This window comes from Apis florea, unplaced genomic scaffold, assembly GCF_048593485.1.
Source record: "Apis florea isolate Af1SG1 unplaced genomic scaffold, ASM4859348v1 contig_3783_pilon, whole genome shotgun sequence".
NCBI classification, from domain to species: Eukaryota; Metazoa; Arthropoda; class Insecta; order Hymenoptera; family Apidae; genus Apis; species Apis florea.
Window position 1 is genome coordinate 319,671 of NW_028256851.1, and position 16,840 is coordinate 336,510.

Sequence of the window (16,840 nt, forward strand, 5' to 3'; positions counted from 1 at the left end):
GAGACGAGACGGCGACGATCTTCCCCGCGTCTTGCTCGCCCGCTCGCCTAATTTGTATGCACAAGTTGATGCTGCATTTGCCTATTAATAATCTAAAACTAATTAATCTAAGGAGGCTGTGTGAACAAGTGGTTGAGAACTCAGAGGGAGCCACGGCGTTGATCAGCGTCGCGTGAATTCTTTCTTGAAAAAATCGCGAATGGGAAAGGTTTCTTTTTTTTTTTTTTTGAAGATTTTCTCGATACTTTTGAACGATAGTTTTCTTTGATCTAGTGTTTTCCAAAAAAGGGGGAGAGGGAGTTTGTTTAATAGGATTAATTTAGGTACCTTTTTGGAAAGCGATTGGCAAAATGATGATCTTGTACGCATACCGGGAGAGAAATTTTTGGAGAGCGATACGAAGAAAAGATATGGAAAACACTATTTTAATTTTTGATGCTTCGCTTTGGAGAATTGGAGAATTTCAAAAGATGAAATAATTTTGGGATAATTATATCAGTTGGAATAATGAAATTATTATTTTTATAATTTGAAGTGTATCAAATTATTGGATCATCAAATTTTGAAGAACACGTAACACCGTGGCTCTTTCAATTTTTTGAAAAAATGAACATGATCGACGTATATGCAATTAATGCCTCTGCGTTATCGTAATTCGTGTAAATCAAAATGTACGAAAAAAAAAAAAAAAAAAAGAAACACGCACGAGCCGACCAGTTATTTCTTTCAACCCTCTTTTCAACCCGTTCTCGCGCTCTTGAGAGCTAAAAAGAAAAACTCGTGTTTATTGTGAGAACGAGAGGGAAAACACCGATCGACTCGTGAGAGAAAATGTATCTACGACTTTAGGAATCGAAAAATTTTGTGGGAAGAATATAGTATACGTATAATAGACAGATCTATCTATAATGTATAAAATATGTACAAATGAGAATTATGTAAATATACAGATAGTACGTACTGGAATAAGAAATACTGGGACTCAAGAAAACGCATGCATTTCAGGGACTTCGATAAACTATATAATATATATATATATAATATATATAACTATATATATATGTGTAGTTATGTATGTGTGATAAAGTTGTAAGTATAATATGTGAAAGACTGTTTTAACCCTTTCGAGACTAATAGGATGGAAAGACCAATGCATTGTGAACTAACGAATTGTTAATAAAAAGAAATTTGAAAATTCGACTCGTTAATCTACCTTTTCTTCTTTTAATTATTTCACTGTGAAAAGAGTCTGGAAAGGGTTAAGATGCGAAGCAACATTGGGATAATAATTACGTACCCTCGACGAATTAAATCTATATATATTCTTTAAAAAATCGTCAAAAAGGAGGGAGGGGGGGAAGGGCGCGCGTAAATTCAATTTACGCATTCGAAGGTAGTAACGTCACGACGGGTATTCTGAAACATTCTCAAAATCTTAGTTCCTTTCCAATCGATTTCACGATTCTGTTCGTGATCCAACGATTTGTTTCAACGAGTTTCAATGTCTCGCTCGAAGGAGGATGCGAAGTCTTCTTGCACGCGACTTCCTACGACTCGTCTCGTGATTCGAGCGATCCGATCGTGAAATATTGACGGCCCGAATTCGGGGAGGATTCGAGGTTTTAAAGTAGCACGGCTTAACCTCCGCGGTTGGACGGCCACGTGTAATTGCAATTCAAATGTGTCGGATTACGCGAACGTATTGCGTGTATCACGAATTAACTCGATTTTGTCGGTCCCAATCCCTCTTCTCTGGACAAAAATAACGTCGGAATATCGGTTCGGGAAATTCGATTTGTATTCGATCATTTTTCGAAATGATATTTACAGTACTTCGGTGTTGATTACGATGACGATTAATTTGTAATCGATAGGGAGTTAAATTTTTGTATTTGAACATTTTGCGTTTAATATCTTCATGTTTTTGCGTTTTTATTTTTTTACTGGAACCTCCCATTGGAAAAGTTTCTCTTAAATTTTTAAACGAGAATGAAATTTTAAATTGTAAAATCATGATCGAATAAATATAACTTTTTATCAGAGTATCGAAGTTTCTCCGTGATAATAAATTTTTGTAACAATAGTGATTAATTTTGTACCGAATAAATTGAGTTTCATCGGTAAATTAAATCATCCAATTATTTTATTTAATATTAAATTTGTTACAAAGGAGGAAATTATATCTTACGTTTTATAATTCAATCAATTCGATAATACTGATTATTGTTATTGTGCAAAAAGATTTAGAATTCTGTCATCATAACAATAATAAATTATCAATATCGTTATATTTGAACACCAAACAAAATACAAAATAATTTTAACAAAAACTTACACTCAAATTAAATATGTATAATCGAATTGATTTTTCTAAACATTAAACCAATATTAAAGTTACACGTATAGAAATTCCATTTCACATTTCAAATATAATTTTGCATAAAAATAAGTTAGTTTTCAATAGAAACAATAGATCTACTACTATCGTAAGCACTGTTCGCCCAAATATTAATCAACAATGTTTGACAGCAATAAAATCGAGCAATTCGTGATACGACATACGATGATAGAAACGAAATTACGTTTATCGATTAAATCCGGATGTGATCCAACTTTTTACCGTTGATCGTGGATTAAACGAGTTTCGCGATGCAACTCGAATCTTTCAGACTCAACTCGCAGAAATTAAATTTACACCGAGATCCGAGGCTTTGCTTTTTATCGAACCGACGAATTTTCTCGCGACACGAAAATTCTTTTCCGCTTTCATCCCTCTTTTTTCTTTCGTATTTTCATTCTTTATTTCCCGGAACAATTTTAATGAAATAAATTTAATTCGATCGAAATAATTTTCATTCGCGAGATACGTTTTTTTTTTCTTTTTCTTTTTTTACACCGTGAAGGAATTCATTGAATTTTTACATCCGTCCGCGGGAATAATTAGATTCGCCGATCGATTTATCGCGCGGGATCAAATTACCTATGCAAATGCGGCAAGATTGGGTTACCTGTTGTACATGAGAATGTCTGGCTTCCAGAGCTTGTTTGGTGTAATTCGAAGGTCCTTTACACCTCCGTACTCGGACTCGTTCCATTGGAGGTTGTAGTCCACCCATTCCTGAAACATCGAATAATTATCGTCAGTGAAACAAGTTTTTTTGGAATACGTATTGCGTTTTATTAATTCTTTGCGCGAGAATATTCGCAAATTGACCGTGGAGAATTCGCAGAGTTCTAAATGATAATGCTCGTGCACGAGATTAAAAAAATTGGCAATCTCTGAAATTGGAGAAAAAAAGTTTGTGCAATACTCTCTCTGGCTCCATTTCATCAAAGGATGAAGCCTCTATTTTTGATTGAATTTTTTTAAAGGGAGAATGATTTTATATTACAATAGGAATAAAAAATATATTTTCACCGATTTAAATATCTCGAGATTTTTTTAAAAAATTCTTCACTATTCATTTTCTAAATCGTTCATTTGTAGAGAGAAGTGAAAAGTCGATGTACTTTTTTTCATTGTTTCATTATGCAGTTTCATGTTACTTAATGTTTACAGTGTATTTAGTGGATATTTATTTAACGTGGATAATGTAATTTAAACAATGCATCATTTAAAAACGATGCCAAATGATGATAATATTCATAAACAGATTCATAAATAGAAAATATTCTGATTTACACGTGCCTTAATTAATTTCTTGTCTAAATAAAATTTACACCATGATTAATATTTAATTATTCTTTAACATCGATTATCCAATCTTAACTTAACATTATCCAATTCTTATAACATGCTAATGATGAAACACGAATATAATTAATCCTAACAAAAGAAAGAAAATTTTTGATAATATTTCAAAAATATAATCCATTTAAAAGAAAAATTCAATTTAATTCTACTTCACGTATAAATGTCCATTATCGGAAATAATTTCAAGAAGAATATCAATTTTCCATAGCACGCAGGAGATAACGAAACGAATCACGAAATTAGTAAAATTAATTAAATCCTGGTTAAAAGAAAAAAGTAATAAAATTATTAATTATTCACGGATACATTCTTTTTCCCCTTCCTTCGTTTTGAGAACGATCCGAAAGCCTTGGTGAAATAAACACGCGATCAAATTGAATTCGACGACGTAATTTCGACCGTGAATTTCGTCGTCGAACTGTTCCCCACTTTTCAGAGAGAAAACGTGGATCCTTTCATCTTTCTTTGATTGCCTAGGCTTGAAGAATGGGCTCGCAAACGGGCAAAGCTCGAAGGCACCGTGTATACAAGCAATCCACAAAGCGTGCCGAGATTCGAGGAGATAAATTTGCTAAGAGGTCTGGGTAGAACGGCGGAAATCGGTGCTGGTGAATTACAGTCGAACGACAAGACGCTTCAAAGAGCTCGGATAATTGTTATTGTTTCGAGCCTCGAAAATATCGCGAGAACGTTGAATGGACCATTCTAAATGTAAATTGCCTAAACATCCTCTTTGTGCCTTTTGTTTCGTCTCGACGAGGAGGGACGGATTGAAGCGAAACGCAATTAAAAATAACACCAAGACCGATGATATCGAGATTGGGAAAAAAAAAAGAAAGTCGTTCTAATTGGATTTGTTTGTCCTTTGTAAGATAAGTTCTTAAGAAAAAAGAAGGTTCGAAAGTTGCTCCGATTTTTTGAACCTTATTTATAAAGAAATCGCGCGAATTTGTAACAATTAAAAATACCACACAAATCTTTATTTTAACGATACAAAAATTAAGTTAAATCAAACTCAATTATTACGATCTAAAATCTTCCACCGTTAATAAATTAATAAATTATCATATCTCTTCACAAATAAAGATTCACGTTAAAATTAAATTAATCAACATTACTTATTTCATGAATTTTGATCGACGGATAACAAGATCATTACTCTTGCCAAGTTGCGTTAAGTCTGCCCTTTTGCGTCTCACACAGAGGCAACCAAATTCCCTTCGAGTTTATCACTCGAAGACATTAAACTCGCGAGATTAAGCCGGCGTCAAAACGCAAACTTTATGAAGCGAAACGAAGGAAATGGACGCGGGCAAAGAGGTTAGAGGCGAACCACCACGGCCGGTGGTTGTGTATATTTAAGCGCAGCGACTTTCCAGGAATGCGGCGACCTGGTTTTACGACCTGTGGTGTGCAGGTTGCATAGAAAACGCGGTGTTTTATAATGTATACTTCAATTTCCGGGTCCGGGCGGCCGAGTCTCGGCGTTTGCTCATTAGATTACGCGGGCGAATTGCACAAACGAGGAATTCAGAGGGTGAAAGTTCGCCTTCGCGGGGGCGGAGACGCGTCTGCCCGCGGAGATTTTCGAGTTCCTTTCCCTGGCGATACGCTAGCTTCCTGTGACCCGTGGAAACGAGGCGTAACGAACGTTTCTCTCTCCCTCCTTCTCCGTGCTGAAATAAAATTTCGTCTCAACGGCTCGCCGACCGTTTTCTATTTGCCGGAGCTTTCGGAAGGAGTTCCGAAACAGATTAAAGGATCGCTTTCCCTTTACTTCTCTCTCTCTCTCTCTTCTTCACTTCATCCACCTTCTTCTTTCTTCGTTTTCTGATTTTTCGGTTTTCATCCGTGAAGAAACGCTGAAGGATTTTTACCTTTTAATCTTACGCGTTTTCATTTTCTCGAGAAGTTGAAAGCTTATTCCGTCTTATGTTGTTATGTCGCGTTCCATCACGCGATGGTTAAACTTCATTCTTCTTTCGTTTTTTTAACAGAATTTTACCTTGTTTTGTATTTTACGGTGTAAGAGTTGAACTTGAGAAGGAAAAATTAAAGGATCCGTAGATATCATTTGGTTGATCGTTTAGTTGATTTTACTTGGGCTATTTGTCTGATCGTGATTGGTTTGGTTTTACTGGCGCGATTGCTATTTCATTTTTAACATTTGTTTTACACAATATATCTATTATTTACATGTGATTATAATATGATAATATCTTAGTTACGAAAAAAATTGCAATTTAAAAATTATTCTATTTTTTTTTAGATCAAATGATTAGCTTTTTGTGAAATTCGTATATATCAAAATATACTTAATGTATTTTTGTATTATTCAATTTCTGATAAATTTTGATTGACTGTTTTCTTTTACCGAGTAATTTCGATTAATTGATAAAATTGTTTAAAATTTATCAACATCCAAAAAGTGCAGAATTTTATCATATATGATTTATGATATATGTTTTACGCGTGACATAATGCTACATGATAGTTTTGTATATTATCTTGCACAAGATAGATGATATTTTTCGTATAAAATGAATAGAAAGGATTTTCATATTTCAAAATTTTTTGAATTTTTGTTTTTGTAAAAAGAATTTGGCGATTTATCATTTTTCGAAACTTACAAGTTTACACTGTTATTTATAGATAACAGATAGTAATAGAAATTTAGAAATGATATATTAATTTCCTATAATAAATCATTAATGTACATCTGACAATATAATGTTAATTTATAATTATTACCTATATATATGTAAGCAATTATAGTCAAATGAAATTACCTTTTTTAATTTCATGAAAAATACTTTTACAGTTATATCATCATAATCTTCTGAATAATCAATTATTTTATCTTGCTCAAAGATTCTCCTGTCGATTTTTTTTTATTAAAGATTTCCTTCTAAAATTTCGATTTAGCAAACGTAGTAAGCCCTATACAGAATAATCTTTTTGTAATCGCGAAAGTATCGTTATATAATATTTAACGTCTATATAATGCCTCTTTAGAATCTCAATCCCTTCTTGATACACGCAGGGCTAGTCAAAGAAGAATCATCAAAGAAAAAGGGAAAAGAACAAAGGCTAACGATATACGAGATTCGTTCTCGAACATCTTTACAAGTTTCTTACTTTACGCTTGCTCTCACGTATGAGCACATTTTTAAAAAACAAATTATTCTTTAAAATACAATACAAAGAAAAATTTAGAACAAATATTTTGTTAAATGTAACCAGGAATTAGAAATAAGGAAAGCTGGATTAAATTTACATCATTTTGTAAAATCATATTATATTAGGTATCGATAAAAAATTTCTCGGCAAAAATTTAACAAAATAAAACAAATTTGAAATAAAATGGCAAAAAATTCTAAGTTGTAAAAGTTGCTGTAAATGTTTTTCTAAGATATTAGAAGACTTTTGGTCTCAGGTGTTTTCCATAAAATGCGTAAGAAAAGTTTGAAGGAAACGATTGAACCTCATTGTGGATGATTATAGGTAAGAATATTACAAGTTTCTGCATAATGTCTACGTAAACAAAGTTCGAACGATATCTTTGTTTATATAATAAGTGAAGAACGAGAGTATGTTTTCTATCTTAAAAATTTTAAGATAAGTGTTTAAATTAATTCCTAAATATGAGTTAAAAATATTTGCAACTTTTCGCGTTGAATAATAAAATAAACATTTGGTATGTTTATAAAAATATAATTTTCTATAATCTAATATCATTAATTTATAGTAATATTCAATTTCTTGTAATAATTTATGCAATATACGACAACAATTCCTTATAGTATTATTAACAAAATTTATTTGCATAATAATACTTTGTTACTAATACTAATATAATTAACTAAATTTGATAAATATTTTTCTTTATTCCTAACATTTATGATAAATTTTGTTCATTATTTAATTAAATAAAATTAGTTTTTTTCATCTTTTAAACAATAATTCTTTTATATAATAATAATATCAACTTGTATTTATTCCAAATTATACATTACTTTTCTACTCGCTTATATATTTTCTAATCAACTAAATGAAATAACTTATTATAATAAAATTTATAAATAGAATATACAATAATTATTATTTAATCTAATCTCTTTTCCACTATATTTTACAAAATGTGAGAAAAAAATTTAGTAATTTAGTAAGGTGAGAATCTGTGGAAAAGGAGAAATAATAGGAATAAATAAGATGGCAGAAAAATTCGGTGGAAAAGAACTTTGCCATAATCCTTTTTCCACTGGACGATATTTCTACGAAGCATACCGACACTTAGGTTTGTGGATTATGTGATCCTGCAAGTGATCAAGTAGCAATGTTACTATCTCTCTTGGGAGTTTAATCTCGCACCTACAGAACGTGATCTCTCGAGAAGTACTCAACCAGTAGTAAGAAGAGAACATACAAATATTTTATACGGCGTAGAACTTTACTAAGGAAAATTTATAGAATTTTTGTAAAAAAGTAAAAAACGTAATCTTTATATTATTTAAACATTTCGTTGATTCAACAAATTTTACTATTTCCCCGAATTACATTCGAATGCATATGAAATTTAAATTTGATAAATCAATAATCATATAAAATATTCCTTCCTGTAATTCACGTAATAACTTATTTATTTAATATTTAAATTATTCTCAGATGGCAACATCGATCCCCATCCTCCCTCTCCTTTTCTAATATCAATCAATGATAAAACGGCTTGCAGAGATAAAGAAAAATTTCCAATTTTTCAAAATAAGAGACCCTTTGAATGCATCTCCATATATTACAACGGTTATCGGGAAATGGTTGACATTTATACGGGGGAAAAAGAGACGTATCTGAATCGGGTTTGGTCTCTGTAAATGCCCATCATTCGATCTGCAACGGATTGCCGCATTCATCTTCGAATGACCACAATAGTGGGCGTATGCACTTGGCCGGATCTCTCACGTGCATTAATGCAGCGCGTGCTTTCGGTTAAGATCTAGGCTGAATGGCGATCTTCCGAGACCGCAGTATTACCCTGAGTCTACATCGTTACCATCGTACTAATCCAAGGAACCTATCCTATGTTTTTGAGGCAAATGTCGATCCCAATCGGTTGCGAATAAAATCGATACCACGCCGCTGTTTCTAGTCTAGAAGTAATATTGAAGGTAATGCACAGGAAATTGTGGAAGAGTAAATTAAAAAAGAGAGAAAAGTTGCTTTTCGGCAATGAAATTTTGCAAGTGGAATAAAACAGATTGAAATGTTTCTCTTCTTTTTTTGATTTATGATAATATGGTATTTATGGTGATGATAATTATTGTGATTAATATCGTATAGTTTTGAAAACGGTTAAAATTTAATGTAATAAATTTCATGTGAAATATAGTGAGAATAAAATGAATATTATTTTGTGGTGATCCTTAAAAAGAGTGCATATAAAGTAATTTTACAAATTGTAATTAAATTATTAAAAGTTTGGAATATTTGTAGTATTAAATATCTTTTATGTGTATATATATATATTTCATATTATAATTACATATTATTCTATGTATATTTTTTTCAAGTAGAATTTATATTGTTCAAAGTAATAAATAAAAAAATGAGAGATATTTTATTAAATCTAAAATCAATAAGAAAATAACTTATCCTAGAAAATATCTATAATTAGAAGAATTTCTATTTCTTCCACCACCTTCCATTAAATTAATAATTCATGTAACATTCTTCATATTTAGAATACAAAACATTAATTCATAATAATTCCAAATTTCAAGTTCAAAATTAAATTAACACGATCAGATAATTATATCATCTCGATTTAAGAGAGAAAGAGGATCTTTGAAGATACATTTTATTCCGTTATTTTAATTAGTTTCCAAGATTATTAAATCGTTCCAAACGCATCGAGTTGTTGAATGGCGGTCAAAATTCTCGGAAATACTGTGACCTACTTTTTCTCCTCGAAATACGTTCTAACTGAAACGTAGTAGTAGTAGTAGTATCCCGTAGTAGTAGTAAAAAAAAAAAAAAAGCTGCGACTCTGACCAGCACACAGGTGTCTCATTTAGGATAGGTCAGTGAATGCGTGCGAGGAAGGGACGTAGAGCGAATTATTAAAAATTATGATTCGTTTTGACTGACGATATTTCGCCAACGAGAAATTCTATCCAAATGAAATAAAAATTACCTTAAAAGAGAGAAATTTATATTTTCTAGTGAATAATTCCATACAACGTTATAATTGTATTATATCGAAAGAAAGATTATATTGATATTAATAATCTTGAAATATTAATCCAAAAATTTAATGAAATAGAAAATACTATTAAAAATTGAAATTAACACGAAACAAATATATTTGAAATATATGTATGAATTTTTTCTCATTTTCACGACTTTTCATAATATCCATTATATTTAACATGTGAATTTTGCACGAAATCTTAATAAAAAAATTCTCTTTATTCTTCTCAATTAAAAATTCTATTGTAATTGATATACAGTTGAATTTTCACACGAGGCAATTAATATACAAACGTATATGTACCAGAAATCCTGCAATTGAGAATAAGAAACGCTAATCACACTTCGTTTCCATATATCTGACTGTTTAATCATGTGCGTTGAATTGCCATTAACAAATCAATCGCGCCACATAAACAACGCGCAAATATCAATACGATTGTCTGAAATGATCGTAATTTCTCTCTAGTTACGACGCTTGCTTCGATAATGGGGAGAAATTGCCCTGAACCCTTTATCTGTGAAATACGATCGAAATAATTGATCCTTGCTTCATCCCAATCTTTCTTAAGATTAATAAAGGATAAAATTAACTTACAGATCAGAAATAATGAAATTTGAAATTAAACAATAAGAAATTGATTTTAGAACAGAATTTTGTATGAACAATTACTGATACAAAATATTCTAACAAATATATCATTACAATTTACACAAACATTTTTGAACGACATTATCTCGCGTAAAAGGATAATTAGCAATAAGAATCTTTATGTCTTAAAAAAAAAAAAAAAAAAAAGAGGGACTAAAATCAAACGTTGAACACCACAACCACTCTCAAATAAGACGAAACAAAAAAAAAAAAGAATAACCATCCAACCATTCCATTTAAGATTCCACGCGAGTTTAAATCTCCCGTACAATGATCCCGCCGCTTCGAGGCCGCAACAATTTCGATACAATCCGAAACCACTTACACCGCAGCCAATCTTCCTCACCCCTATCTTACCGCGAGAGGGAAGTTGGCGCGACAGCCTCGTCGATAGAAATCTCTGGCAGGATGATTACGCGAGACAGCGCGTTCACAGGGCTCGGGCGAGAAATTATTGATCTCGTTAGGATAATTAGAATTATCGGGTTATGCGGCGAAGGAGATTGCGAAGGGGGGTTGGCTGGTGTGCAGCTTGGTGTTCAGGATAGATTACGCCGGGATGGGTTGGAAAGGGCGGGACATGCCGTATGTCGGTTGAATTGTTCATTCGACGCCGTCCACTCGCGTGTGCAAACGCGCACGTATGCGCAACATACACGGTTCCTCTGACCCTGGGATTAAACGCATCCAAACGTGGAAGATCTCTGAAATTCGTTAATTCGACAGTGACGGATAAAGGGGATGGGTTGGTTACTTCGGTCGCGAGCCATGGAATTCGCGATAGTGTGAATTCTCTCTCTCTCTCTCTTTCTTTCTTTCGTTCTCTCTGTCTGTCTCTCTTTGGCCACACGATCGATCGTGCACGTCGATGACAATGAAACGTTATTGGAATCCGAACGGGGAGTGGCGGAGCCCGGCTTATAGATTTTGTTCGAGACAAAATTAGTTTTCTTCAGTTTTTGGCCAGCGTACTACTCTGGCGGTCGCTTTATTGGGCCGATGTTTTGACGGAAATTCGTGGGGGAAGTTTTTAGGGTGGGTTACAGGGGATGATTGTGAAATGGCTCGCGTGTTGAAAATATGAATGGACGAAGAATAGGGGGGAGTATTAGAAAAAATAAAGTTTTACTATCAATCATTATTAGTCGTGATAGTTTGAAGATGTTTGATAGTATTGAAAGTTTTATTATAGAGATGCTGAAGTAATTTATTTGTATTCTTTAGAATGATTTGATGGGTACGTTGCTTGTTTAAAATTTGAAAAGTAAATGTAGTTTTTATATGAGCAATTAATATTGGAAATTTGTGAATAGGTAGAGTTTGAAATATGAATTTTTTCTTTTTTTAAGCGATAGATGTGAATAATGAATTTTTTATATGAATAAATATTCGTAAATATTTCTCTCATAATTTTAACTAATGCTTCTAAAAAAGAATTTTATAAACACGATCCATTTTTTTAATCAAATATAATATTGAAATTGAAATAACGTTTATAAATATTCTCAACTATGGTATGAATAAATAAAAAATTTTAACAATAAAAGGAATCCATTATAACATTACACATATATGATAAATAAAATAGTTTTAATAAATAAAATAAGAATTAATAAGAAACCATTTTTTCTTTTTTTTACAAAAAAGTTGAACTCTTTTCGTTACTTATAATACCGGCTAAATATATTCTGAAAACAGACAGTGTAATATGGAAATGAATCATTAGATATTCCCTTTATGTGTTGGTTACTCGTGGTTTTTTCTGGTTTAAAAACTTTTTAGAAATGCCGTGATGGAATCGTTTAGAACGAGTCATAAGAGGAAAGGATGTCAAAAATGTAAATCAGTTTTTCTGGAATCCCGAAACCAGCATGGCAGCTACGAAATTTATTAAAAAATTATTCGACAGCATCTCCGAAAGAAAAAGAGAGTAAAAAAAGGTTACACTGAATTTATTATTTTAGTTTAATCGATATATATATATATATTTTGTTAAAAAATTTACTAATTCGTAATTTATATAATATAATAAATAACGAATTTAAAACAATAACACATTCATGATTAGTTTGAATTTCTGAATGATCTATAAGGAACAAACATTTTTAATATTTGAATATTTTACTTTAATTTTTTTATTATTTTATATTTTGTATAACAATATGTGATATAATATGAATAATATACAATATGTTATTATTAATCTTTTTTATATATATAAATTTTTTTTACGGTATATTTTCAAAGATTTCGATTCATGAGCTATATAATTTCGATAAAAAAATTACAGAAATCTCGATAACCAAGCAAACAACGAGAGATTTAAATATTGATGGAAGTTAATTCCCCTTTTTCATTTACTTTCATTCTTTTTTCTGTGTTTCAATTGTTCGTCTCGTGTTACCAATTACGCTAATTGCTTCAGGAACAATGTTAAAATCTCGATTGGAGATACTCTCCAATGAATTCGACAGGGATTAATTTCAATTGCATAAAATATTATTCCTTGTTAGTGACATATGTTTCCATTTCATTTCAAAAATGACCATTACTTTCTTCTTCAATACTACACCATAATCAACAATCGACAAATATTAATCAATTGTTACTTTTCTATTTTCTAATTTTAATAATAACACTACTACTTATCGTCACACTAACATTGCTCTAACATTTTCTATTGATCTTTGATTTAATATTCATCATTCAATGAAATCTAAAGCTTAATACGTCTTAAGATTTACCTAGAGAAAAATATCATCATTTTCTCGGAATATCAATATCATTCACTAAAAACTCCCTCAACTTCATCTTGCACAAGCAACAAAGAATTCTCCATGAAAAAAATCTCTCTCTAAAGATACAATTTTATCGCAAGTTTTTTCCTCACAAAATTACATTTCCTGCCGAGAATCCATCCCGATGTCCTCGCGTTTCAAAATATCCTGTATATCCATCCGATTCCTTTCCTGAAATCCTACAGCTAAACAGAAATATCGTTGAATGACCCAAGACCGGGGCTTCCTCTAATTAAAGTAACGTACAGACAGAAATAGCCGGATCCATTCCGTTGGAACAAAGCCGTTGAAAAGAAACGATAACGACCTGGTCGCAATACCATTGTTGCAAAGCTAACACGGAGGAACGATCCTCTCCAACCATTTTAAGGTCATTGGAAAGGCCTCTACCTCGATCTCGGCGATCCCTCTTCTTTTTTATTAATTATTCGTGTCACATTCGGACGCAGACAGTTTCCCTTCGGCTAGACAAAACCTCGTTTAACAATTCAACGATACGAACCTTCGTCTCGAAATTTTGTTAATTATTTGAGACGAATTGGTTGAACGAAAAAGTGTGGAGATTATTGCGAAGGGATAAATAGAGAGTGATGAAATTTTTAATATTTTGATTAGAAATTTCGTTGGTAAAAATATATATGTAATATCATGCTCAGACACGTCAAATTGTGTATTGGCATTGTTAAGTTTTGGTATAGCAGTTTTTATATTCTATAATAGCACGATGTATGATCTATCACCGTTATAAAATAACCAATCAAAAATTATGCAGATGTTTGTGTATAAAGGAAACAGAAGAAAAGTATGCCAGCAGATAGCGCCACTGGATGGATTAATAGGGTTGATTCGTCTACAGGCATCAATCACTTATTTTGTCATATTTTAAAAAAAAGTAACGAATTAATAATTATTGTATTATAAAAATAATTCAATTATAAAACATTGTACGTTAACTAAAATTTATAATATGTATGATGTATCTCTTATGCTTCATCTGTTTAAACAAAGAGAACATTATGATTTTAATATCTAAATAAATAAAAGTGTGTCAAGACAGGAACAGATTATCTGTTTGTCGCATATAAATGGAATAAAGGTTTTATCCTCCATATTTTTTACTTTAACATGTATTAACATATATTCTCTATTCTCTGTACATCATACATATATATCCTATTAATTAAAGAAAATATAGTTTTTATTTCCATATCGGAAATATCGCAGATTAGAATTGTATAAATTCAATCATAAATCGTACGTAATCGTGGAACATTATTTTCCATCCTTCTCAAGTATTCAAAAGAGAAGAAAGGAATAAAAAAAAAATCGAGGCTCGAGACGAATCGTGTCTCGATTCGGCCGGTAAATAATGGAAGAACAAAATCGAGGGATTCGATTTAGGTACGAAAGGAACGACCCTTCCTTTATTCCCGTTATTTATCGTATACCAGGGGAGTTCGCGTTTATTCTAGCATCGAACGATCGTTTTCTCGGATTCGCAACACCTGTGACCAATGTTTAACCGGGTATAGCGAGGACGTGGCACACTTGGCTGAATTCTGAATCTCGGTGCTAGTATACGCGAAGGCGATAATTGCATAGAAATCATAGCCAACGTAGCGTGAATTCTTGAACGTGTCAACGTGTGCACACGTTGACACATGATATACACGGCATATCATTCGTCCAGATCACGAATATTTGGAGGAAATATGTGATTCGAGATCGTCGAAATAGCATCGAACGTGGAAAACGATCAAAGGATTCGCGTTAATTGATCGATTGATCAACTGAATTGAGAAAGTAGTGTGAATTTTTATGCGCAAATGAAGAAAATTATGCAGAGAAGTATAAACAAATATAATATTATTCGAAAATGTTATTTTTAATATATAAATTACAAGTAAATATTATTTAATAGTTATAATTGAATTTACTTTAAATGGAAATTATAAATGATTTATTTTCTGCTTAGTTGGAAACGATAACGATAAACATCGAAGATGATTGCATTCTGTTTTGTATTTTTTATTAAACACTGAAAGAATTGATTGAGTTCTTTATTTTTATATTATTTGTTTTATTGTTCGTTATTTTATATGCGATATAATATGAGTTTAGTATATTGTATTGTAACAATGATAAAGTTAAAAATTGTTTTGAAACGATGCATTCGTCTTGAATTATTTTAATTCCTGATAAGAAAGTTGATTGATCCCAAATTCTTGTGACATAAAAAAAAAAAAAAAGAAAAACATTTCATGTTATATTTATTCAATGTCTCAATTGTAATCCAAGTTTGAAGTAATAAAATAGAACATAAAACAAAACTTTTTCCTACATATCCACGAACATACGTTCTCTCTCGTGCCGTGTATATATAAAAATTGCATATTTGAAAAGGGCAAGAGCGAGATAAACCATCGCTCAGAAAGAAAAGATAGCAGAGGGCAGTCGTAGCATGGAAAAATTTTGATAATAAAGGATAAATCTCGAGGGGGCAACATTCGACCCTTTTATTTTATGTAAACATTGTTATTTTTCAAGCGATTTCATTGTTGCTTGTTCATGTATGTTGTATTCTTGTAATACTGATGCATCGACTATCATTAATCTTATCTTTTAAAAACAGTTGTTTAAAATAATTTAAAATAATTGTTTTTTTGATCTTCCAAAAAGTAGTTTATAGAAAAAAATGCATTGACTTACTGAGTGAACGATTAAAGAAAAAAACCAATCTTCATCTATTTTATCCTTCATATATACATCCTACGTAAAAATTACAATGAAATTGAAATTTTTATCTTTTTTTTTTTTTTCATCCTGACTAGGAAAAATAAATTTGACCTGATTCTAAATTCCTACAAACCACAAAGAAATTTCAATTTTATTTGAAAATTAAAGGATAGAACTTTGAATACTTTAACATATTTTAAAAAATAATGAAAAAATACTATGTTTCAGGATATTTCAAATAATATCCTATATTTAAATACAAAGAATAATATTACAATAAAATATTCAAAACTCATTAAGAATTGTACTTCTGAAACTTGGAATATACAATATTTGTAATAATTAAAGATATTACATATCTAGTATAGAAAAAAAAAGATTAAATAAATTTAATTTAATTTTAATTTAATTCTGTCTTATTTCAAATTATAATGAAAAATCGTTATCATCAATTTACACGATAAAGATAACAATGATAAAGTTCCAACGATAAAGAGAATATAAAAATTTATTATGATAGATGCGATATTATCACTTCTAGAAAAAAAATTTAACCAACCAACCCTCCAACGAATGGCCAAGAATATCATTTACGATCTCGTTTAACGATTTTTCGTTATCAATTCGTAACGCCTCTGATCACTAGTTTCCTGC

The 16,840-nt window shown here is 31.2% G+C and overlaps 1 protein-coding gene across 1 annotated transcript in view; it reads right to left on the reverse strand.

The window, feature by feature from the left end:
• Positions 1-16,840, reverse strand: part of nAChRalpha6 (nicotinic acetylcholine receptor alpha6) — a 336,348-nt gene that overhangs the window by 162,841 nt on the left and 156,667 nt on the right. Inside the window, exon 4 of the mRNA XM_031920609.2 lies at positions 3,009-3,118. Within this exon, the coding sequence (XP_031776469.2) occupies positions 3,009-3,118 (110 nt within the window). The remainder of the gene's footprint in view (positions 1-3,008; positions 3,119-16,840) is intronic.